This window comes from Nelumbo lutea, chromosome 3 (genome assembly GCF_056320005.1).
Source record: "Nelumbo lutea isolate HS-2025 chromosome 3, American lotus-T2T, whole genome shotgun sequence".
Taxonomy (NCBI): domain Eukaryota; kingdom Viridiplantae; phylum Streptophyta; class Magnoliopsida; order Proteales; family Nelumbonaceae; genus Nelumbo; species Nelumbo lutea.
Window position 1 is genome coordinate 116,241,698 of NC_142686.1, and position 24,411 is coordinate 116,266,108.

At 40.7% G+C, this 24,411-nt stretch overlaps 1 protein-coding gene across 1 annotated transcript; it reads left to right on the forward strand.

Moving 5' to 3' along the window:
* The first annotated feature begins 12,558 nt into the window (after nucleotides 1-12,558).
* On the forward strand, nucleotides 12,559-14,788 carry LOC148867891 (pectinesterase-like). Its single transcript, XM_088976768.1, has 2 exons — nucleotides 12,559-13,735; nucleotides 13,889-14,788. The coding sequence occupies exons 1-2, from the start codon at nucleotides 12,745-12,747 to the stop codon at nucleotides 14,587-14,589; spliced, it is 1,692 nt and encodes a 563-aa protein (XP_088832894.1). The 5' UTR covers nucleotides 12,559-12,744; the 3' UTR covers nucleotides 14,590-14,788.
* Nucleotides 14,789-24,411: the final 9,623 nt, after the last annotated feature.

Sequence of the window (24,411 nt, forward strand, 5' to 3'; positions counted from 1 at the left end):
GAAAAGGAATGATCTGTGGCTCTTCGGAGTCATGGGTCTTTTAATTTTTACTCATAAAGTTTAGAATTCTTTGAAGGTTCTTCTTCACTTTGCATCAATTCATATTTCTCTTAGTTGTATGCTATGAACATTCCACAGCATTATCTATCCTTATTATCTTTATATTGAGTCTGTTACTCTTTTACATTTCCTTCCTGAAGCATTGGACTTTATGGCATTGCACAATTTGAACACTCCCGGATCAGCTACCACAATTTCCTACACTAAAATTTAGATTGGAAGTTCAAACAATATATTGCTGATAAGATTGGCTTGAACGTCAGAAATGTAGCTAGGTGCAAATCTAGGTACACGTCTTTTCAAAGCAGGGCACAAATCTTTGAAAAAGAATCAAAAAACAAAAATGCAAACTTGAATTTTAAAAGATATTAAATGTTAAACACAAGCATTACATACAAAACATATTCGAAGTGAAAATGAAGTTAAAGAAAACAAATGTGGATCATACCAAAGTGCTTCAAACACTCAACTATTCAAGCATGTTGAAATTTCCAGTCTATTTATATTACCTCCTAGTTTCATTACTTTAAGTAGCTAGTGTAATGTTATACATCTTGAATTCCCAACCCTAAGAGATCGGCCATCTGTCCTTGCAAAGGTCCCTTGAGACAAGTCTAAACAAGTTTATGTGGGAGGATGGGGTGGATCCAGACCTAAATTTTTGGCCCATATGCATAAAGGAGTTGGTTTCATGATTTTAGTGGTAGTTAATTCTATTTTGGGATTGGGGATCAGATGTTAGTTGTATTTTGCTTCTTTAATGGAAATTTTTCTATTTGAGACTATTAGCCCTCCCCCCTCTTCTCGAGACTGGCTTCATCCAGTGCAAGTCCATGCTCACACCATTTGAACAGCCTCTTGCAACCTTACATTGGGAATATCTCCCCATGAAATAAAGCACATAAATATGGAGGTATTCCCAATGCAAGGCTGTAAAGGCTGTTTGAACGGTCATTGCACTGACCGAAGCCAAACTCCCCCCTCTCAGGCTTTTCCATTCATTCATCCATTGTGACTTTTGGTTTTTCTCCCCTTATGAGTTTCTTATCGTCTCAGTCCAAAACCAGGATAGTGCAAGTCCTGCTGTTCAATGGTGATCACGTTAGCTCAGCTATTTATTCCCATTTTCTATTTATCTATCTTCTTCTTTCACTATTTTTTTTTTTTTGGTTTCTTTATTTTATTTCTTCATCCATGATTAAACATGAAATTTTCCTTTTTTTTTTTGGTTTTCATATGCTTGGATCCCAATTGGAAAGCTTGAGCATGACAATTTTTATTGGTGGAAACATCCAACTAGAATTTCTGTTCAAAATAGATGGTTGCCGGGAAGTGTGTCAATTCTCTCTTTTAATCTCTCCATAACAGTAAATAACAAATGAATCCCCTTATCTCATTTTCTTTTTAAGCTGGAAGTTGCAATCAAGTTATGTATGCATGTTACCCCCAGTAATCAGAATTAATTAGAAGTTCATATCTTCAAAGTACTCTATTTTTTTAATCAAATATTAAACCCATGATCCGAGTGAGACTGCTGTGTCCAGCATATTATGGCAAAAAAAAAGAGTAATACAGTACCATTTATAATTCTGGTATAAAAGGAACTAATGCAACAATGGGAGAAAACCAGAAAAAGAAAACTGAAATGACTGACAATTTTTGCATCCAATAAATTGCCAAGTTTCTGTAGTTTAAGAAGCAATTAATTTATTATTACAATGCTGGTCTCAATTCCTAAGCTTTAATTTTGTCATTGGTCCAACAAAAGTGGGCCCCATGTGGCTGAGGCCTATATCCGCATGGCTCCTTTAGCATTCATGTACCCCAAATCTAAAGTGAGTTTCTCTTCTTGCAAGCCCATATCTTGGGCCCAATCTTTGATCCACAGTCTGTAGTTGAATTCCTCCACACCCACCACAAAAAATGTCAACAATGGAATTAAATGGAAAATATTTTGTAATTATATTTTTGTAGGATACTTGCTTTCCAAGAAAAATGTCTTCTTCTTATGATTCTCATAAATATTAAGATTCTGTTGTTGATAAAGACAGTAATGAGGGGATCTATTTAAAGTTTAAAGAGCTTCCCAACTGAGCCACTATGCTTGATATTAGCATATTCTTCCTGAAAAATGCAGGCATACAAACCAAGAACATTCTTCATAACATTGTCGAAGACATAAAAATGTCTTATGCATGCAGAGTAGATAGCAGTTAATTTGCACAGCTTCATGTCATTAAGAAAGTTTTACATAATTTTCTATTATTTGCATTTTGCAATTGTCAAGTAGTTTTCTATTCAAGCACTAATTAACTTGATTATGTCAATATATACCAGGTTAACACTGCGAATCTTCTGTAGTTCTTTCCAGTAGTTGCACTTGTTGTTATTTATTGCTTAGAAACTATGGTTTTTTTCCTTTTTTTTTTTGTTTCTTTCTTCCAATAAATGAAGGGCATGGTATTAAAAACCTATTCTTTTAGTTTATTACTAACAGCCTTTTTTGGTTTGTTGGAGATATATACTTATTGTGGACCCCATATAGTTGGGTTAAGGCTTGGATGATGATGATATACTTATTATGGACCATGATTTGACAAGTAGCAAAAACCTTGTTGTCACCAATGTACAGGATTCTGTATCCAACTATTGTATTTCTTTTCCCTCTCTTCCTTTTTTGCTTCAAAGCAGTCAAGAAATTTGAAGACACTGTTTTGGAAGTTCTGGTCCCACTTACGACCAACCTGTATACTTAGCAATTGATAGTTCAAACTTTGGTTTACATATAGGATGGACATATCCTGGATTCTCTTTGAAGATAAAGGAATTAATTCTAAGTATTGGCACCCCTTGTTTCTTTCCTTTATCGATTGTTACTGAAACTGGCTATGTAGAGATTTATTCACCTTCACTTTGTGTTGGTTTATTCTACTTTTAAAGTATCTATAGAAAATAATTAAATGAAGTGGCTTTAATATTTATTTTCTCATGACTTAATCTAGGGTGTGAATATAGTGGAGATCTAATCTAGCCAGTATAACCTTTCTGCGGAGGTATTTATGTCAATTGGATAGATGTTCTTTGTATATAGATATATACTAACCGTTACTTTATTTATGTTGGTTTATAATACTTTCCTTTTTTTTTTTGATAAATAACAGAGACTTTCATTAAAAGATAATAATAGAAAAGGTACAAAAGGAGGGGTAAAATTCTTAACCCTCCCAAGAAAGCAATTCAGATTACAATGTTGCCCAGAAGAAATTAACTCTTCCCATCCCTTGCTTGGCCAATGAATCTGCCAAGGAGTTGGCGCACCTCTTTATCCATTGAAACTTGACTTCCATATTTTGGGTGAGATGTCTAACTTTCTTTTTTTCATTCAGAAATTTCCATAGACTAGAAATATCCTTCATCAACCAATTTATAGCCAACTTAGAGTCACCTTCCACTGTCAATTTTCTGATATTTAACTCTTGCGCTCTTTTTAACCCTTCCAAGACAGCCAATATTTCAGCTCTAAGAGAGTCCCCCCCATCCAATAGAACCAGAATACAATGCAATAATTCAACCTTCATCATCTCTGAAGGCTCCCCTTATACCCGACAGACCTGGATTTCCTTCACTACTACCATCAAAGTTTAGTTTAGTGAAACCTGAAACTGGAGGTGACCAAATTGGGTGGGATACATTCTTTCATGGAGCTGACCAAGCCATTTCTTTCCACTTCCTGATGATGTCTCCTGAATAATTTTCAAAAGTTTGCAAAGTTTTAACCCAATGGATCACCCTTATAGAAATCAGTTCAATGATTACACCCTTATTTCTTTCTTTCCCATGAAAGGTCCGTTGATTCCTTTCCACCCAGACTGTCCAACATACAGCTGCTCTTACACACCTCCACAGAATTTTCCCTCTCTTATTCAGCCCCCTAACAGTAGTAGAATGAAATAGGCTTTGAACATTTGGGGGAGGGGTCCACCTGCCACCAAAAAGAGAGAAAAACCAACACCATATTATAATACATTCATTTCCCTTCTTTTGCTACATAAAAATGAAAATTGACCTTCATGTAATTTCATTATGCATCTAGTAAGGGTAGGGAATTGTGTGCCATTTCCTCATATTGTCTTTTTCAGCCCCACTTTTCTTATGCATTTGCTGGTTTCAATAATAAATTCATAATTATTTCTTTTGATCATGAGGATGGCGGTTTAGGTATATTACATGGTTCCCCTTTATCTTGCTTTCTAACAATTGATGCAAGAGATCAAGGATTAGGCACCATTGAGTTTTGCAACTGTTGTCAAACAGTTCATAGACCAACTAGTTTTGAGCATTATAATTGCATCTCAATTAGATTGATGGGGATGTTTTATTGTACTAAAAGAGTTTTTACTTTTACTTCTAGATTTTTTTCTTTTTTGAAAATTAAAAGGAGTCTTAGTTTATAATTGATGTAACCGTTTTCGGTCACGTACCAATGTTTTGTGATGTAAAATTTTTTGGCTAAGTACCTCGTTATTTGACCCGATGGTGGCGTGCCTTAGTGATGAGCTACTTGGTGGTGAACTGCCTACTGGCGAACTGCTCGGTCGAGAACTGCCTGGGGGCGAACTGCCTGGTGATGAATTGCCTGGTGGCGAACTGTCTGGTGGCGAACTGCCTGGTGGCGAGCTCCCTGGTGGCGAATTGCCTGGTGGCGAATTGCTTGGTGGCGAAGTGCCTGGTGGCGAACTGCTTGGTGGTGAACTGCTTGGTGGCAAACTGCCCGGTGGCGAACTGCCCGGTGGCGAACTGCCCGGTTGCGAGCTGCTCGGTGGCGAACTGCCTGGTGGCGAACTGCTTGGTGGCGAATTGCCTGGTGGCAAACTGCCTGGTAGCGAACTGCCTACTAGGTGGCCGGTGACTTAGAGAATGCTGGAGCTCCCTGGTGCGGCGCAATCTGACTGCCCTCAGCATGAGGTGGTCTTCTTTCCTTTGTAGGCAGCGGAAGCTGAGGGACCTGCGAGAACTTCATCTTTTCCTCCTCTTTGTAGGTGGCGGGAGCTGAGGGACCTGCGAGAACTCCATCTTTTCCTTCTCTTTGTAGGTGGCGGGAGCTGAGGGACCTCCGAGAACTCCATCTTTTCCTCCTCTTCGTAGGCGGCAGGAGCTGAAGGACCTGCGAGAATTGAATCAGAGGTCCCGGGGGTATTTTCCCAGTGGGGGCTCTCCGACGCTTAAGTTAGCACTCTTATTGTAGAGAGCTTTGAAGATAATATGAGAGATCTAGAGAGCAGGGTTACTTCCCTTTTTTCCTCCCCCTCCCCTTTGGGGGGTGAGGTCTTTATATACCGGAGTACTCGCGGGTTAGGTAGGTGAAAAGCCTCCAAACGGTAAGACTCGTCGCATCCTGTCAGAACCGGGGTACGGTGGTGAACTCCTCGAGGTCGTCAGGTTGGCGCTTGTGTCAGGCGGCCAGGTCGGCGCCTGGGTCGGGTTGTCAAGGGGGCGCCTGCGTCAGTCGGCGGGTCAGTGTCTAGGCCAAGTCATCAGGTCGGTGCCTGTGTCAGTCGGCGGGTTAGTGTCTAGACCAGGTCGTCAAGCTAGCGCCTGTGTCAGTCGGCGGGTCAGTGTCTAGGCCAGGTTTGTCAGTGGATGCCTTATGGGCGGCTTGGCCGGATAATGCGCTAGGCTGGTCCAGGTCGGCCAGGTCGCGCAGGCCACAGGCCATGCGCAGGTCACTCCAGGCCGGCCAGACTGGTGCTCGGGTGGGTCACCAACTTCGTAAGTTTGTCGGCTGGGTGTTTTCCTAGTTGTCATGAGGTGCCACGTGTCACAATTTCACTGGAGGGCCAAATCTGCCCTCATCAATAATGAAGGAAATATGTGCATCAAATCAAATGCAGATACCTGGTTTTGTTATTATGAAGATCTCCTAATTAGATACGATGTCTCATCAGGTGGCAAAATTAAGATTTAGAAAGACAAATTTCCACCTCTCTATTCTCTCACCTCCACAAAGATAGCCTTGTTTCCAAGTATGTAACCTTCTTAGAAATAGGGTTAGTTTGAGATTTCAAGGCTTAAATGATGTCTAAGAGACTCTGAAGTCCCAACTACCCTCAATTCTCTGAGTCATACAAAGATACATTCCTTGATAATTCTCTCATGACTGCAGGATTTGGACCCCAAACCCCGTTATTCTTCCACTTGTTTAAATCCCTTACCTTTGGTTCCTCTACTCAGCTAGTTTATCCTAATAAATCTATTTGGGTATGCCTAGTTCCTTCCAAGATCAGATCCTTTTGTTGGAAGGTCTATCTTGATGGAATCAATTACTCCTTTGAAATGCTTCACAAAAAAAGGCTCTATTGGTACTGTAAGAAGTTCCAAATGCTGCTAGGTGATTCAGAAGCTGTAAAAAGCATAGGGTAACTCAGTTTCCAAAAGATTTCACAAGGTTGAAAGGACTGCTTGTGGTTGGGCCTAATAAAAAGGTGAAAAAAACAAAAAGTTTTTTAAGCGAAGCATTGGGATTTCTGTTCTTACTTCTGAAGAAGCTTCATAATTAGTTAAGTTTTTGTGTGGTGCTACGTCGGTGTGTGAGTTTTGGTTGTTGAGTTTGGATTTTGGTGGTGAAGAATATTTCTTTTCTTCTCTCAAGTGATTTCTGGTCACCTTCCTGTAATCTTTTTTTTTTCTTTAGTATTTTCTTCATTTTACTTTCAAAAAAATTTCTTTCAACCCATGTGTGTTTTCTTCGTAGAGCAAGTGATGAAAAATCTTTTCATTCGCTAATCTATTTTAATTTTGCAGCATGTTTTTGGTAGTTTCTTTTCTCTCTATTTAGATACAGGTTGGACATAAAAAGCTTTTTTAATTTCCCTACTTGCTTACTGACAAAGAGAAAAGGAAAGCGTTTGTGGAGATGCACCAGAATAGGGACATTGTGGTGCATTTGGAAAGGAAGAAACACCATATTAATTAAAGAAAAGACCCAATATTGGAAGCATTTGCACTTCTCACGACTGATGATATCCTTAGAATTTGGCAACTTGTGGCTTCCTCATAAATGAGGCAAACCTCTTCTGTTGCTTGGGGTCCTCCAACTCCTAAATTGATCAAGATGATTTTGGTTGTCTGCAATTGATGAACCTACAATTTATCTATATTTTATGAGGTTTTTGCATGAAATTTTATGCTAGTTTTATTAATTTTTGCCTTAATTTAGCTTGATTGCAAGAAAGATTTCAGGGGGAGCCAAATCAACAAAAAGAAGACAAAAGCAAGAAAAGAAAACCCAAAATTTATCAAGTTCAGCCCGGCCCAGCCATGAGAGCAAGAGAATTTCATTCGGCCCAAGAAGAGCAAATGAAACTCTTTGGAAAATCCAAGGGAAGAAGCCTAGCAAGAAGGAAATTTCGGCCCAGCCCATTTTTAGCCCAAATAACAGCCTAGAGTGTAGCCCACATGAGCTCAAAAGCAAGCTAAGTTGTAGCCCAAATAGCAGCCCAAAGGGAGCTAGGGGCGGCAACTTCTAGGAGTTTCTTGAAGAGAATGAGGGAGCACTCTAGAAGGTTCATGAGGGGTGTAATACACCCCATTCTAGAGGCTTCAAGAAGGGGCAAGAGCCCCATTGAAAAACTATATAAGGAGGCCTCTAGGAGGGGAGAAAGTTGTTCAATTGCTTGAGATGAAGGCTCTCCCACTCTTAGAGGTTCGGCCACCTTGAGAGAAGAGAAAAGAAGAAGGCTAGGCGTAAGGAAGAAGAAGAAGAAGGGCTGAAGGAAGTTCAAGACAAGCAAGCTAGAAGAAGAAGGCGAGTTCGAATTGAGGGTTTGTGATTCAAAAATCTTTTGTAATAAATCATTTGTAGTTTCATTCTCTTTTGATTTGAATCCAGTTTCTTAGTTATATGTTCTTTCTTCTTTCTCCTTGTTTCCATTCTTCCTTGATGTATTTCAGCTTGTAAAATTTCAGTTCAGCAATCTAATTCTTTTTTATTCATTCAAATGGTCATGCATTGTACTTGAAGTTTCTTGAATAAGGGTGTGATTGTAGATTAATTCGGCCAACTAACCTTCAAAACTCAGATCTGAATTCTCAGATCTGAGATTGCAAGATCTGAATTGCTTGAAAGATAATTCAGATCTGCAATTTTCAGATTGGCCGAATTAAGCTACAGCTTGGAATTCCTAGAGTGCTTGAGAGAGACTCTAGGAATTCAGATCTACTATTCAAGAACTGAATTGAGTGCAAGGTTAGAGATAACTTGCACAATTCAGTTGGTGATCAATTCAGATTTGAATTGATGCCTTAGAAGTGTTTGAAGAAATGCATGCATGGGGATTAGATTCTTGCTAGAGATAGAAGAACCGTCACTCATGCATAGGATGAACATGCGCTTGAGAGAGGCTGTTCATGACCTTGGGGTTTCACCAAACCAAGGCTCAATCATGATTTATTCGAATGATCCAAATTGATAGATTGCTGAATTCTGATATTGACATTTACTGCTTACTCTTCTAACCTGAATTGAAGGCAATTGAGCCAATGATTTAGATAGATTTTAATTTAGGATTTCTTAGCTTTCATTAGAGTTTTGATTTATTTGTTGATCAGATAAGAAGTGCTCAATTTAGTATTGGTAATTGTTTCATAAATCCTCGTGGGAACGATACTTCACTCACTACTTTATTACTTGAACGGCTAGTGCACTTGCTAGTGTTACAATGAGCCACACATCAGCAATCTAGGGAATTTATAATTATCAGTAGGGGAAGTATTGAGATATTGGAAATGGGTATCTTAACTCTTTAATGTACACTTCAATCTATATGCATGATATGCATGGCTTAATTTTGATGATTAGATGCATGTGTATGTGCTCTTTATTATGGAGTCCACCTAATTCATATGTGACTTCCGTTAAATTGTATGCATGTTCCATTACGTAGTTGATTGGTAACAAGTTGTATGCTATGGATTCCATGAAAAATTCAAACCCACACAATTAGGCTTATCAATGGGTCCGTCTGGGTTGAGACATGGTAGAACTGGAAATCGAAAATATCAATGTCTTAAAACTGAATCAAACCCTTTTAGACCCAGAATCAAATCGATCATTTTTTGAGACAATTAGGGTCTAACACAATTGACTCGATTATAATAAATATGCTGAAAATATTATATATATACTAGGGGTGGCAATTTTTTGACCAACCCGCTGAACCCACCCAATCCACCCGATATCTAACCCACCCAACCTGTCCATTTACTTGGCGGATTGGAAATGGGTTGATCACTCAATGCGTCAATTTAAATGGGTTGGCTTGGCTTGGGTTGTGGATAATCATTGGGTTAACCACTAAAGATATAAGTATTAATTCCTTAGCTTTTTTTTTTTCATTTGAATGAAATAATTTATAATTAATGCATTAACTTTCTATTAATTATTGATTAAAATTAGTTTTGTCTCAAATCAACACACTTCACCCTAATCGAAATAAATCCAAATCAACTTGACCCAAGTCCGGACCAGCTCAACTTGGTCTAAATATGAACAAACCCGATCACCTTGGTTTGGTTTGTTTGGGCCGGTCGGACACGTCTGAACCCGACCTGACCCATGGTGGACCAATGCAGGTTGACCCAAACCCAAAACAGGACCGGTAGGTGGTTCAATCCCAGGCCCGGTCTGACCCAACTCAAAATTTGTCTCGGTTTGCTTTGCTCGGGTTGGATAGTCTAGACTGGCTCGTATTTGTGCAACCCACTCGAATTCAGTCCAATCCAATTTACTTCTCTCGACCCGCTTTGGGCCAATCAGTTCGGCCCAAACCCGTGCACAAACCTAATATAGCTCGATCCAAGTCAATCCATCATTGACTGAATTGGTCCAATCGTACTGATCCGGATCTAAACGGTTCAACGACTCTTGATGTGATTATCTCGAAAACAATCCAATTAGATAGTTCAAGTTGGTCTGACCAGTGTGAACCTAAGTGGCCCGGTCAAACCTGAACATAGTCAAATGGCTTTACCGCTTGTGTAAAAATAACATGCATGTAATGTGATTCAAACCTTCACAACTTGTGTAAATAGCAACTACTATTACCACCAAGCTATGACCAATTTATTTGTTAAGGAGTTATTTTTTGTTTTAAATACATAAATACAAGATTAATGGGTTTGAGTGGGTTGGATTGGGTTAAAGTAGGTTTGGATTGAACCCAACCCATTTAATTTCATATAACTATGTCATTAATGGGTTGGCGGGTTAGATGGGTTGGGTTGAAGCTCAACCCAAAACAAAACCAACCTAACCCGCCCTATTGCCACCACTAATATATATTAGTAATTAATAAGCACGTGCATTTGCACATGGAAATTTTAAATTACAAACATAGTTATTATTATTATTAAATTTTTGTAATCCATTTCTGGCATAAATAAAAAATAATTTTTATTTAAACAATTATTTTTATTTAGTATGATAAATATACAACATTATAAATATTCCCAAATGTTTTGACAAAATTCTATACTTTTTCATTTTGTGTGTTCTATCTTTTTTTAAATATTTATTATCCCATTATGACATCATGAGTTTCTTTGAAAAGTTGGATCATTGACCCACCATCTAGGTAACAAAATAGCTTTGCTTTCTAGTCACTTTTTAAATTATATATTTCATCTATATTATATAAATAATTACTTATCATCTTACTTGATTTTTGTTTGGTATAATTAATATATATATATATATATATATATATATATATATATATCTTGTGATTACTTGTACTTTTTATTTTTTTAAAGATTTATTATTAATTGTCATAACATCAATTAATCTATTTGACGCAAACCATTAACTCACCACCCGAAAAGAAAAAAAGTTTGATTTTTAGGTTGACATTAAATTTGGTATTACATTTCCAACATTGATAAAATTATTTTTTATGTATAATACATTTTTGTTCAATATAATGAATGCATAATATTAAAGATGTACCCAATATTTTATTTTTTATAAATATATAACATTAGATATGTACCCAAATTTTTTTCTATTTTTTTATTTTAGTGATTCTTTTCATTTCATATATTTAAAAAATTTATTATTTGACTATGACATTATTTTATTTCTAGGTTGATTTTAAATTTGGCATTCCATTTTTATTATTAATAAAATACTTCTTACATTTCATACTTATTTTTTTTAATATAATGAATATACAATATTAAAGATATGCCAAATTATTTTTTTGTATTACATATTTTATTTATTTTATTATTTAATTATGGCATTATTTATTAACCCATTTGACCCCAAATGGTTGAATACTTGAATTACTTACCCACCACTAGGAGGGAAGAAAATAGTTTTGTTTCCAAATTACTTTTCAAAATATTTATTTTTATATTATTAAAATTAATATTATAGAATAAGTTAGTAGAATTTAATGATAAGAAAAATATATCTTAAATATAGGATTTAATGGGAGAATATATACCTTAGATATGAGATTTAATTAGAGAGAATAGGAAAATAGTTTATTTCCAATTGGTTTTAAATTTTACATTTCATTTCCATCATTAATAAAAATATTTATTATTTTTCATACTTATTATTGTTTAATATGTCGGATATATGACGTTAAAATGTTTCCATTTTTTTTTGCATTTTATCTAATATTGAACTTTATTATTTAATTGTGACAACATGGATTGACCCATTTGACCCAAAATGGTTTAATTTCTTACCACCACCTACATGAAAACACTATTTTTTCTAGATAGATTTTAAAAGTATAAGCTATACTTTTAAATATTTGATTTAACGTGAAGAAATTGAATGCATTGAATATCTTAAAATTACCTATTTTCAATTCATTTAATATCAATAAAAAATTACCTAATTTATCCTATTTTTTATCGATAAATGTAAATATGAAGGGGTCAATTTTGTCCTTAAAAAATTTCAAAAATATTCTTGAGGTTATTCATCCTTTTTATATACATATAATTTGGATTTGGTCTAAATCGATTAAGAATTGGGTAGAACCGTTTCCCAAACCAAAATTATCCATACTAACTATAGAAGAGCGAATGCCCCTTTTTTTGGCAATAAAGAGGGTATATATTTCATTTACTCTCACTTAAAAAACTGTCCACTTTCAGAAACTGACCAATTATTAGTATTGATAAACATGAATTATAAATAATTTTGTCTTACATATATTGCCCCATGCACTATGTTTACTAGTAAATATAAAACCAAAACTGACCCAATTCATTCGAGTACATCGGGTCAGATCCTATCCATTGACAGACCAGAATATCCATCCGCATCGATCGAAATAGTGATTAATTACGGTTTACGACGAGTTCTTGTTGGAGAACCGTTAGGAGAATTGGGGATGGGCTTGAATTTAGCGCCCATCATTTCATTTGGGGAAATGGGGATGGAACGGTTAGTAGTAGTAGACTAGTAGTTACTCTAAATATGGAACAGCCTTGTCCTATAAATGCCTCCACCCACGTCCCTCTATCTCCTTCATCCTTTGAGCTTGAGCTAGGATCATCCTCTCTCTCTCTCTCTCTCTCTCTTCACTTCTAATAATCTCTCTCAATCCCCGCCCCGCCTCTTCTGGTGCGGAAGAGGATTGGGGAGAGAGAGAGAGAGAGAAATTAATGGCCAAGGCGGCTGTTGCCGGTATTTCTGTCATCATCGTCGTCGGTGTTGTCATTGGTGCCGTTATTGGTATAAGCCGCATTGGTCAGCCCAACGATGACACCGGTTCTGAGGGCAACGGTAGCCTGTCGGCCAAGATGAAATTCGTTAACTCCCTCTGCGACTCTACCAGTTATAAGGATAACTGTCTTAATAGCCTTAGCCCGGTCGCCAACAATGCAAGCGCAGAGCCAAATGACTACCTCAGGGCCGCCATTAAGGCCACAACCATAGAGGTGAAGAAGGCCTTAGAAATGTCTGGCGTAATTGGGATGGCCACAACCAGCTCTTACGATCATATGAGCATCGAGGATTGTCAGGACTTGTTGCAATTCGCCGTTGATGAGCTGGATGCTTCATTCTCAATGGTGGGTAATCCTGAAATGCACACCGTCGATGACCGTGTTGCTGAGCTCAAGAACTGGTTGAGCGCTGTTGTCTCGTACCAAGAGACATGCCTGGATGGAATAGAGAACCCGGAGTTGAAGACTGCAATGAATAATGGGCTCCTCAATGCCACCCAGCTCACGAGCAATGCCCTCGCCATCGTCTCCGAGGTCGCTAAGATACTCAAAGCCCTCGATGTCCATTTGGACGGCACGAAAACCAACCGGCGACTTCTCAACGTGAATGGGTACCCCACTTGGTTTTCATCGGCGAACCGGAAGCTTCTGGCGTTGCAGGATAATGGAAGGCTGACGCCTAATGCAGTGGTGGCCAAGGATGGTAGTGGCCAGTTCAAGACCATAGCCGCAGCTCTTGCTGCATACCCAAAGAAAAACAATGGAAGGTACGTTATCTACGTGAAAGCCGGTGTCTACGAAGAATACATCACTGTCACCAAGGAACAGGTTAACGTTTTCATGTATGGAGATGGACCAACGAAGACGATCATCACTGGTAGAAAGAACAATCGTCAAGGCGTCCCCACCTTCCAGACTGCCTCCTTCAGTAAGTTGGATTAATGAATATATATATATATATATATATTGATTTCATCGATCCATCTCATCATGCGTACATCGATCTGATCAGATAACTCTTTAATTCCGGGCGTTCCCATGGAGCATTAATTAACTTAACTAATTTCATATCATATTGTAGCTGCTATTGGAAAAGGATTCATCGCCAAGTCGATTGGATTCCAGAACATAGCCGGTCCCGAAGGGCACCAAGCCGTGGCACTTCGCGTCCAGTCTGATATGTCGGCCTTTTTCAACTGTAGGATGGATGGGTACCAAGACACGCTGTATGTTCAGACACATCGTCAGTTCTACAGAAACTGTGTCATTACCGGCACCATCGACTTCATATTCGGCGACTCGTCGACGGTGATCCAAAACTCTCTGATTATAGTCAGGAAACCCATGGACAACCAGCAAAACACGGTGACTGCTCACGGGAGGAAGGACAAGGGTGAACGCACTGGTCTGGTCATCCAAAATTGCCGGATTGTGCCTGAGGAGAAGCTCTTTCCACAGAGGTTCAAGATCCGCTCATACTTGGGGCGCCCATGGAAGGAATACTCGAGGACGGTGATCATGGAATCCACGATTGGTGATTTAATCCAACCTGAAGGGTGGATGCCATGGTCAGGAGATTTTGCACTCGACACATTGTTCTACGCTGAGTATGGGAACCGGGGACCTGGTGCAGCCACAGGCAAGAGGGTCAACTGGAAGGGTTTCAAGGTCATTACCAACAAAAGGGAGGCTCTTCAGTTTACAGCTGGTCCTTTCCTTGAAGGAGATAAATGGTTGCCAGGCACTACAACACCTTTCGACCTTGGCTTGACCCAAAACTAAATTAATTAAGACGACAACATGTCTACATAGAGAGAGAGAGAGAGAGAGAGAGTCAAGACACACACACACAATAACATGAAAATCCAGTTGCAATTTGGTTCCATAAAATGAATTTCTTGGAGAGAATGATGTAACATGATTTATGTTCGAGTTCAACCACTACAACTATTATTTCCAATTTAATTAATATTTGCTGCAATTAAATTGACTTACGTTAGATCGTATAGATTCCATTTTATGTAGCCAAATATTTCATTTGTTGAATGGAGGTAAATCGACCATACATCCTTTTGCTTTTAGAATATAATATATACATATATAGATTTAATAGAATGCACGATATATTTTGATTTGATAAAGGTAAAAAAATGTATACAAATTAATTAATTTGAGTGCATTTGGAAACGGTGCAAATAAGTGTGAATGCAAATATGTAGAGTGTAAAATGGTTCATATAAATTGTAAAATTGGGTTAGTTTTGCATCGACAAATTTACCTTCTTACCAAAGAGACTTTTAGTTATAATCGATGCAAATATGAATTCCAATAAAGCATATGTTTTTTTTTTTTATCAAAAGCTAACTTGAATGCAAATTTACTTCTTTTTTATTGATGTATTTTTATATCTTATTATCAATGTAAATATGCATTGGTCTGCCATTTGTCAATGCATAGATGTAGTGTTGCCAAATACAGTTAAAAGTGAACCAGAGTGCAAATTTACCCTGAATCGAGATTTACACTCCATTTGCATCGTTCCCAAATGGAGCCTTTGTAATTGTACAAGCTCACTACCTTTTTCTACCTTTCCCTTTAAACCAAAGGCAGACTTTGGGTACAAAGAAAACAACACTAGTCTAACAAAAATGGAAACTATTCGGGCCATGGCTGAGCTGGTCCTGATAGACATGTGGCCGCCCAGTAAGCCCAGCCACGTCGGCATAGCTCGGCCAGCTCCGAATAATACATGGCCTCCATGACCTAGGTCGGGCTACGCTATTACTATGGCACCCCATCTTATCCTCTCAACCACGTCAGTTGCATGTCATGCGAATGAGCATAGCTACAGATAAAAAGGAGTAAGGAAGACAACTCCGTCGAGGAAAATGACTCTATCCCAAATACCTCGGTGGCCAACCTCATCCCAACAACCCTGCAAGCCTAACCCGACCAGGACATGGACCTTTGGCTATAAAGAAATACTCCATGCTCAAAGTAAGGGATTCTGACTTCTAACACACGTACTTCCTCTTTGCTCAGCCCAGCACTCTCCTAGCTCGGCCTAGCCTTCTGCTACCTCCTACAAACTTGAGCATCAGAGTGCCTACCTAGGGATAACTCCTCGGGCCTCTGACTTCTCATTTCTTGATCACAGGTCTTGAAGTGCGGCCTCGTCCTTGTAGCTCGGCATCGCCCTGTTGGCAAGGACTATGTGGTTGCTCTCCTCAGTTCGTGCACCACCTTGGATTAAGCAGAACCAGATTGGCACCATCTGTAGGATATGCACAAAAAGCCTTCCCGAAATCTCTCTCACCGTGAAATCAAGGAAGTGATCAAGATGCTGAGAAACCATTCTGAGTGATCAATAGGCCGATCCTCATCTTGAGAATCTTGCCGCCACAATTCTCTATACCAAGAAACTCAACAAAACCCAACCACGGTCGATCCCTCGCAATTCCAAGCGATGCAAGAGAATGTCGACAAGATCTTCGAGATGATGCAGAACCTAGGATCCGCGTCACCGCCCAACAGAGCCATCCCGCCTCCCACCCCGATGCGCACGAAGGATGATCCTCGCCTCAAGGACCCCAAAGTGCATCGGGCTGACAAGGGGCAGCGCGGTCCAATCAAGAAAGGCAAGACACAGCAAGAAAGTTCGCCCCCTCCGTCCATTGTTGCGAGCCTGGTAGCCACAACAGGACACACCAAACCATGCAGATCCCGACCAAAGAAAGGCTCAATAGATGGACGTCGCCTCACGTGGTCTCTGTTGCCGAATCCAACTTTGTGAAGGACTGCCCTGCGCGCCCATAGAAAGAAAGGGCAACACATACTGCGACTTCGGACCATAGGGATGCCAAAATCGGGGAACTCCAACAACACCAAGAGGAGTTGGAGCGCAGTCAAGTTCAGAGGAGCATGGCGTTGGTCGTAGACCAGCTCATTCAACCCATTGCTCAACTTGTCCGAGAACCACTGTTCATCCAAGAAATCATGGACGAGGTGCCTCCCACAGGATGGTGGGCACCCCAGCTCAAAAAATACGATGGGAACACTGACCCTACCGACCACGTCAAGGCCCTAAAGGCTCAATTGATGCTGCATAGATCTTCTGAGGGTCTGATATGCAAGACTCTCATGGCCACACTCAAGGGCCCAACCCTGACCTAGTACTCCTCACTCCCCCCGCGCTCCATAGCATCATGGAGTCAGCTAGAGACCCAGTTCCGGGCATAGTTTACAACAAGCTAGTAGCAATGGAAAACCTCGGCTAGCCTCATGCAGGTGCGATAGAGGAAAAACGAATCTCTCAAAGACTACCTGGTGAGGTTCAACTTCTCCATCCAACATGGACTCCACCCCTCACCATTCAACTTCTCCATCTCCAAGCACCTCCCGTATACACTAGTTGACCTAATGACTCATGCCCAGAAATATATTAATGTGGAAGAAGCACAGGCACAAGTGCGGGACGAGGAAGAAAGGCCCGACAAAAAGAGGAGAGACGCCGAGGAGCGAAAATCAGAAAGATCAAATCGAGACCATAAGAGGCAATATCGCCGACCCGATCATAAACCACAAACACTGCCGCCGACTTACCGGAACTTCACACCGCTCAATGCACTACGGTCTGAAGTCCTGATGCAAATTCGTGACCGCAGTTACATTCGTTGACTCGAGAAGATGAAAACGCAAGGCAATAAGAGGAACCGCGACAAGTATTGTGAGTTCCATAGAAACCATGATTATGACAAAAAGAACTATTTCGACCTACGCAACCACATCGAAGACCTGATCAAGCACGGGAACCTCGGTGGGTTCGTTGACAAAAGCGAGAATCTATCACAGGAATAACAGCGCACGGAGAATGCTTAGCCACCTTCCTGAGACCCTCCTGCTGGTGTGATCCACGTCGTATCAGGAGGAATCGTCACAGCAGGAAAGAGTAGCTCGGGGTGCAAGAAGTATGCACGGCTGTGCAAAATCAACAACCAAGGGCACAAGAAGAAGTGCGACCAGTCTATCACCTTCACCGACGATGACCTCCAAAGGGTTCAATCCCCGCATGATGACGCCTTGGTAATCACAACCTAGGTTGCTAATTTTGAGATGCGGCGGATTATGGTTGATACAGGTAGCTCTGTTGATGTGCTCTTCGAGGATGCATTCGAGAAGCTCGGCATCGATAAAGAGCGCCTCACCCCCATCAACACTCCCCTAATGGGCTTCTCTAGGGAGTCTCTCTTGCCCACTGGAAGGATAACCCTTCTCCTTCTGATCGAAGATGGTGGCATCACTACAACAACCATGGTGGACTTCATTGTGGTTCATTGCCCCTCATCTTACAATGTTATCCTCAGTAGGCTGACCCTTAATGCTCTACAAGCTATGGTCTCCACATTCCACCTTGCCATGAAGTTCCCCACTGAATACGACATAGGTGTAGTACGTGGAGACCAAAGGACTGCGCGACAATGCTACTTGCTATCCTACCGAGGACCATGCCCAACCGCAGAAACATTGATGGCTGAAGCCTATGACCTGCGGGACAAGGTGAGAACACAACGCAATCAACTTGTTGATGACCTCATCCAGGTGTCGCTCAACGAAGAAGACCCGGAGAGGACAATCCAAGTTGGCTCTCTCTTAGATGATCACCTCCGGGAAGAACTTGTGTAGCTGCTAAGGGATCACGCCAACATGTTTGCCTGGTCAGCGAAAGATATGCCAGGGATTGACCCCAAAGTCATCTCGCACCACCTGAATACTGACCCTCGTTGCCGATACAAAACAGTGGCAGGTGATCGCTGGCAAAGTGCAGAAGTTGCTCGACGTCAACTCCATTCAGGAAGTCAAATACCCCGATTGGCTGGCCAATGTGGTGATGGTGAAGAAGGCCAATGGGAAGTGGAGGATATGCATCGAATTCACCGACCTAAACAAAGTCTGCCCTAAGGACAACTTCTGAGCTTCATGGATGCCTTCTTGGAATACAACCAGATTCGAATGCACCTAGATGACAAGGAGAAAATGGCTTTCATCACCGACCGTAGTCTATACTGCTACAAGGTGATGCCCTTCGGCCTCAAGAACGTTGGCGCCACCTATCAGTGCCTGGTGAATGAGGTATTTAAGGATTAGCTTGGCTGAAACGTGGAAGCATACATCGACGGCATGCTCGTGAAGAGCAAGAAGGCCGAGCACCACCTTGTTGACCTAAAGGAATTCTTCGGCACCCTTAGGAAGTATAAGATGAAGCTGAACCAAACCAAATGCGCCTTCGAGGTTGGCTTGGGTAAATTCCTGAGGTTCATGGTGAGAGAAAATACACCATCCTCGACATGCAATCGCCCAAACTCACAAATAAGTGCAATGACTCACCGGTAGAGTAGCTGCCCTCTACAGATGCATGTCCAAATTCGCAGACCAATGTCTACCCTTCTTCAAAGCCCTTAAGGGACCGAAGGACTTCCAGTAGACTAAGGAACGTGAATGGTCCTTTCAAGAGCTGAAGCAATACCTGAGCTCGTCACCTCTCCTCACTAAACTAAGCCCAAGGGATGAGCTACTACTCTACCTCTCGGTCAGGGATGAAGTCGTCAGCTCGGTACTAGTTAAGGAGGAAGATCGAGTACAGAGGTTAATCTACTATGATCTCAATGGCGCGGAAACCCGGTACTCCAACTTGGAAAAAATGGCCTTAGCATTGGTTACCTCGGCCAGAAAGCTCAAGCCATACTTCCAAGCCCACAACATTCGAGTGCTCACCAACCAGTCGCTCAAGCAAGTCCTCCAAAGGCTGGAAGCATCTAGCTACTTGATCAAATGGAGCATAGAGCAGAGTGAGTTCGACATCGAATATGCACCCCAACCCACGATCAAAGTTCAACCCTTGGCCGACTTCATTGCTGAATGCACATTCCGAGGATCCTGCCCCACTGCCACAAGTATGGACTATGCATGTGGATGGCTCATCAAATGAACAAAGTAGTGGGACCAGCCTCATTCTCCTCGGCCCAGATGACACAGTGTTAGAGCATGCTCTCAGGTTCGAGTTTAAAGCATTCAACAACGAGGTTGAGTATGAGACCCTGATTACTGGACTTTGCCTCGCCTTAGACCTGGGAGCCTAGAGATCAAGACGCAGGGTGTGGTTCCAAACCAATGATTAGCCCACAAGGAAAGCTATACTTTTACCCTCGAAGGACCAACCTCGGCCTCCTTAAGCTCGGCAGCCTCAAAATCCCCAACCCCTAACCCGTTGTCAAACTCACTAGAACCAGAAGAAGAGTGGGGGGATGAAGAAGACATTTTACCGAGCTAAAGATTGAGGAATAAGAGTAAAAGTCGAGCAACGCCAACAACATCTCGCCGAGCAATCCAAGCAACTCCTTTTGCAAATGATGAAGGAAAAATGCCTGTCCAGCCCTACTTATAACCCCCAGGAACGTAAATCGATGTCAGATCAATGGTAGGGATCAAACGCCACTTTGACAGAGCTCGGGAAGTCCAATTGACACGACTATCACAGCACGTGTATAGCCTCAGGAACCGAAGCAACGTTCAGAGCATAAATCGCCTTGGTTTGCACTTCAGCACTAATCCGACCAACGTCGTGGATGCCCGGGGTTCACCCAGGACCACCGGTCCAGTTAACTCATCAGGTTTCCTCAGGACACCCAGCAGCGAACGTCAACCAAAGGAGGCCTCGCCACACCTCAACCGAGCATCCCACTCTTCGACTTCGGAACTGGGGGAGTGGTGTTCGGATTCTGAAATTTCAAGTACAAGTTCCTTAGCCGAAAAGCAGAGACCCCGACTCCATAGCTCGGCACCTCCGAGGCCCTTGACTTCGAAGCTCGACACACCATGGCTGAGCATCACAGTGGCCTCAACACCGAAGCTCGACCTCCCACCGACATCAGAAAGCCCTTCCTCGACACCCGGCCGAGCTAAGCCCCCAACTTCGGAGCTCGGCACACCATGGCCGAGCATCACAGTGGCCTCAACACCAAAGCTCAGCCTCCACCAGGGATCAAAAGGCCCTTCCTCGACTGAGCTAAGCGACCATGCAACATTTCAATCGAGGAACGAAGATCCTTTCCTCGGCTCCACCAGGAAGACAAACCTCGAAGCTTAGTTTGACACCTCGGTGTCTTGCCGAGCTACGCGACCGCATAACACTTCGGCTAAGCACTCCCCCTCCTTAGCTTCAGAACTAGGGGAGTGGTGTTCAGATTTCAAAGTTAGAATTCTTGGAGTTCTGCAACCCACGATTGAAGGACTCCCCGGCCACAACTCACATTGCACAGACCTCACATTCTAGCAAACACCGAGGAACATTAAGTGGAGCAGACGCTCAACCAGACTTCAACTAGACATCAACTTGGAGTTCCTCAGCCAAGGAACAAAGCATCTTGCCGCGCTAGACCTCGGCCGAACACTTCATGCCTCAACTTCAGAACTGGGCGAGTGGTGTTCGGGCCATGGATGAGCTGGTTCTGATAGACATGTGGCCGCCCAATCATCACCCAGTCAGCCCAGCCACGTTGGCATAGCTAGGCCAGCTTCGTGGCATACATGGCTTCCGTGACCTAGGCAAGTTACGCAATTACTGTGGCCCCCCATCTTATCCTCTCAGCCACCTCAACTACACATCACGCGAATGAGCATAACTATGGATAAGGAGGAGTAAGGAAGACAACTCCATCAGGGAATAGGACTCTATCTCTCTCAAATACCTCGGCAACCAACCTCATCCCGACAACCCCAGAAGCCTAATTTGACTAGGACATTGACCTTCGTCTATAAAGAGATACTCCATGCTCAAGGTAAGGGATTCCAACTTCTGACACCCATACTTTCTCTTTGCTCGGCCCAGCACTCTCCTAGCTCAGCCTAGCCTTTTGCTACCTCCTACTAACTTGAGCGTCAGAGTGCATACCTGGGGATAACTTCTCAGGCCTTTGACTTCTCATTTCTTGATCATAGGTCTTGAAGTGTGGCCTTGTCTTTGTAGCTCAGCATTGCCCTATTAATAAGGACTATCTGATTGCTCTCCTCAATTCGTATACCACCTCGGATTGAGTAGCATCAGAAACCCTAACTACATTGTGTTCAGTGAGTTATAAAAACCCAATATGGAGTTGACACATTGGTTAATTATTGATTGGGTTTTTTATCTCATTGTACATGTACTCTGTCTTCTTAAAAATGTTCTCTATTACAAGAATGTAACAGGTTAAAATTCACATAGTAGACAACAAAGGATCAGGGATCACAGGGCCGAGTTCATCTAGTGCAACCTGATCAGGTCTGCACAACCTAGGCCATTTGCTGGTATAATTGGTTGTCATAATGTAAGAAATTGTGTTTAATTAGTTGCCCCATACTCTGTCTATGCCTTCACACGAGGACAGACTAACTTCATTAGTGTGAGATCTAATAACCTACCCGTTTGTTCACCCCTAGTTAGTAATTTGGTATTTAGGAGACCACTTTGATAACATAAATTATTGGATATAGTTATTTGGATGATTCAGATTGGTATAAATCGTATACTTGGATGGTTGTGATTAATTCATTGATCTTAAAAGGTGACTTTGATTGCCTATCTTTGGGTTGATTTGGTACACTAGCTATGTGACCTGAATTTGGTACAATGCTTGAAGGGCAAGAACACTTAATAAAAAGACACCATATAAATGGGACTATATATTTGGTTTCATCTACCACTTCATTCCCATGTTCTGAATTAGTTGATAGATTTTTGCACATTAATTGGATTTTCAAGATCAATCTGAATTATTTTGAAAACCCCATTTTAATGGTTTAGATATTTGCCTAGAAGATCATGACTGAAAAATGTTTTCAAATAAAATCAATGGAAAATAGTAAAATCATCATCTATACTAATATAAAGCGGACACTTGCCTTTTGTTAAGTGTCATAGAAGATAAATCCAAATGCCTAGCTTGGCTTTAGTTACAGTCAATGCATGGCTCATTCGAACAGCTTTTATGGCCTTGCATTGGAAATATCTTCCCATGAAATAAAGTATATATGTACACAGATATTCTCAATGCAAGGCTGTAAAGGTTGTTCGAACAGTTTTTGAACGGGCCTTGCACTGACTGAAGCTGATCTCCCAAATGCCACATGAGTATTATAAATGGTCAATACTTGCTTGCATATGTGCTCTTACAGTAGTAGTTTAAATAAAAAATGGACATTTTCAGGTTTATATTCTTCAAGGAATGCAGGCATATTCATCTATTTATATGGTGAAATGCCAGTAGAGTGATTGATGTGGTAACTGAGTAAAAGTTTGGGAATTGAGGGATCTAACACAGTAGTTCAGGGTGTTAAGTGATACATCTCCGACCATGAGGGGTTCTTTTTTATTTATTTATGTATTTTTGATCAAGGGAATTGGATGGGGTACATGGAATTATTACCCTAAAAGGAATGACTAATAACTAGGGGTGTGCAATTGGTCCAGACCCCCCAAACTGATCCAAACCATAAATTGCCGATTTGATCTTATCTAGCCTTAAAATTGTTTGGTCTGGTATGAGAAATATTTGGTTTGATCTTTTTTTTTTTTTTGAATTTCAAAAGCCAGACTAGACCATAACCCAAATTATTAATAATATACAATACATATGTTTAAACACATCTAATACAACTATATCTATATCTATATATATATATATATATATATATATATATATATATAAAGAGAGAGAGATAAGCACACAAGTATTCATTTAATATTTAAACATATTATATAACTCTTTAATGTAAAAGATTAAATAAATCTAATGAGATTTGGAACCTAGTTTGCCATTAACACGTAACCAAACCAAACAATTAAACATTTCAATTTGCTATTTGAATTATATTTGTTAGGTATGTATGCTATTTGGGATTTCTAATTGGGTTAAGCCTAATAGAATGGCCCAACTCATATTCAAAACTAAACCAAACTTTAATAAAATGGTTTTGGTCTGCTTTGGTTTCTATACTAAAATGATTTGGTCTGATTTGGTTTCTATACTAAAATGATTTGGTCTGGTTTGAGAAATTCTCAAATCTTAGTTTTCTCCTAGCCAAACCAACTAGACCATGGAAACCCCTACTAATAACAACCTATGCTAATGGTAGCCAAAATCACACTTTTTGAGGTGAATGGTGGTAATTGATTGGAGCAAGAGAAGGTGGAAAAGAAAAGGTGAACAATTAAGATATGGAGTAAAATTGACTTGTGTGTTTCTTTCTTCTTCGCTTGTTCTTATTTATAAGGGGAATTTATAAAAAGATCCTTTGGATTTTTCTGACAATCTTCTGAATCTCCCTTGATGTTTAAGAAGAAAAGGATGCAAACACATCCCTTTTATTAGCTCTCTAGCAATAGAAACATTGAAGTTATCAAAATGCCCTTATTACTATTAAATTGTGAAATATAAAGTGGATATCTTTTTGGGATATTTTAGTAAATGCACATTCAAATTAGGTAGCCTGAACTCAGCCCGAGCCCCACCCAACCTTATCAACCAAGGTCTAAGTCCAATTATGTACTTACATATAGACATGTTAATC

Bases quoted from the DNA above. Each gene is read 5' to 3' on its own strand.
- LOC148867891 (XM_088976768.1), top strand. From the start codon at position 12,745: ATGGCCAAGGCGGCTGTTGCCGGTATTTCTGTCATCATCGTCGTCGGT. The intron at 13,736-13,888 runs GTAAGTTGGATT...ATCATATTGTAG, and splicing joins CTTCCAGACTGCCTCCTTCA to CTGCTATTGGAAAAGGATTC.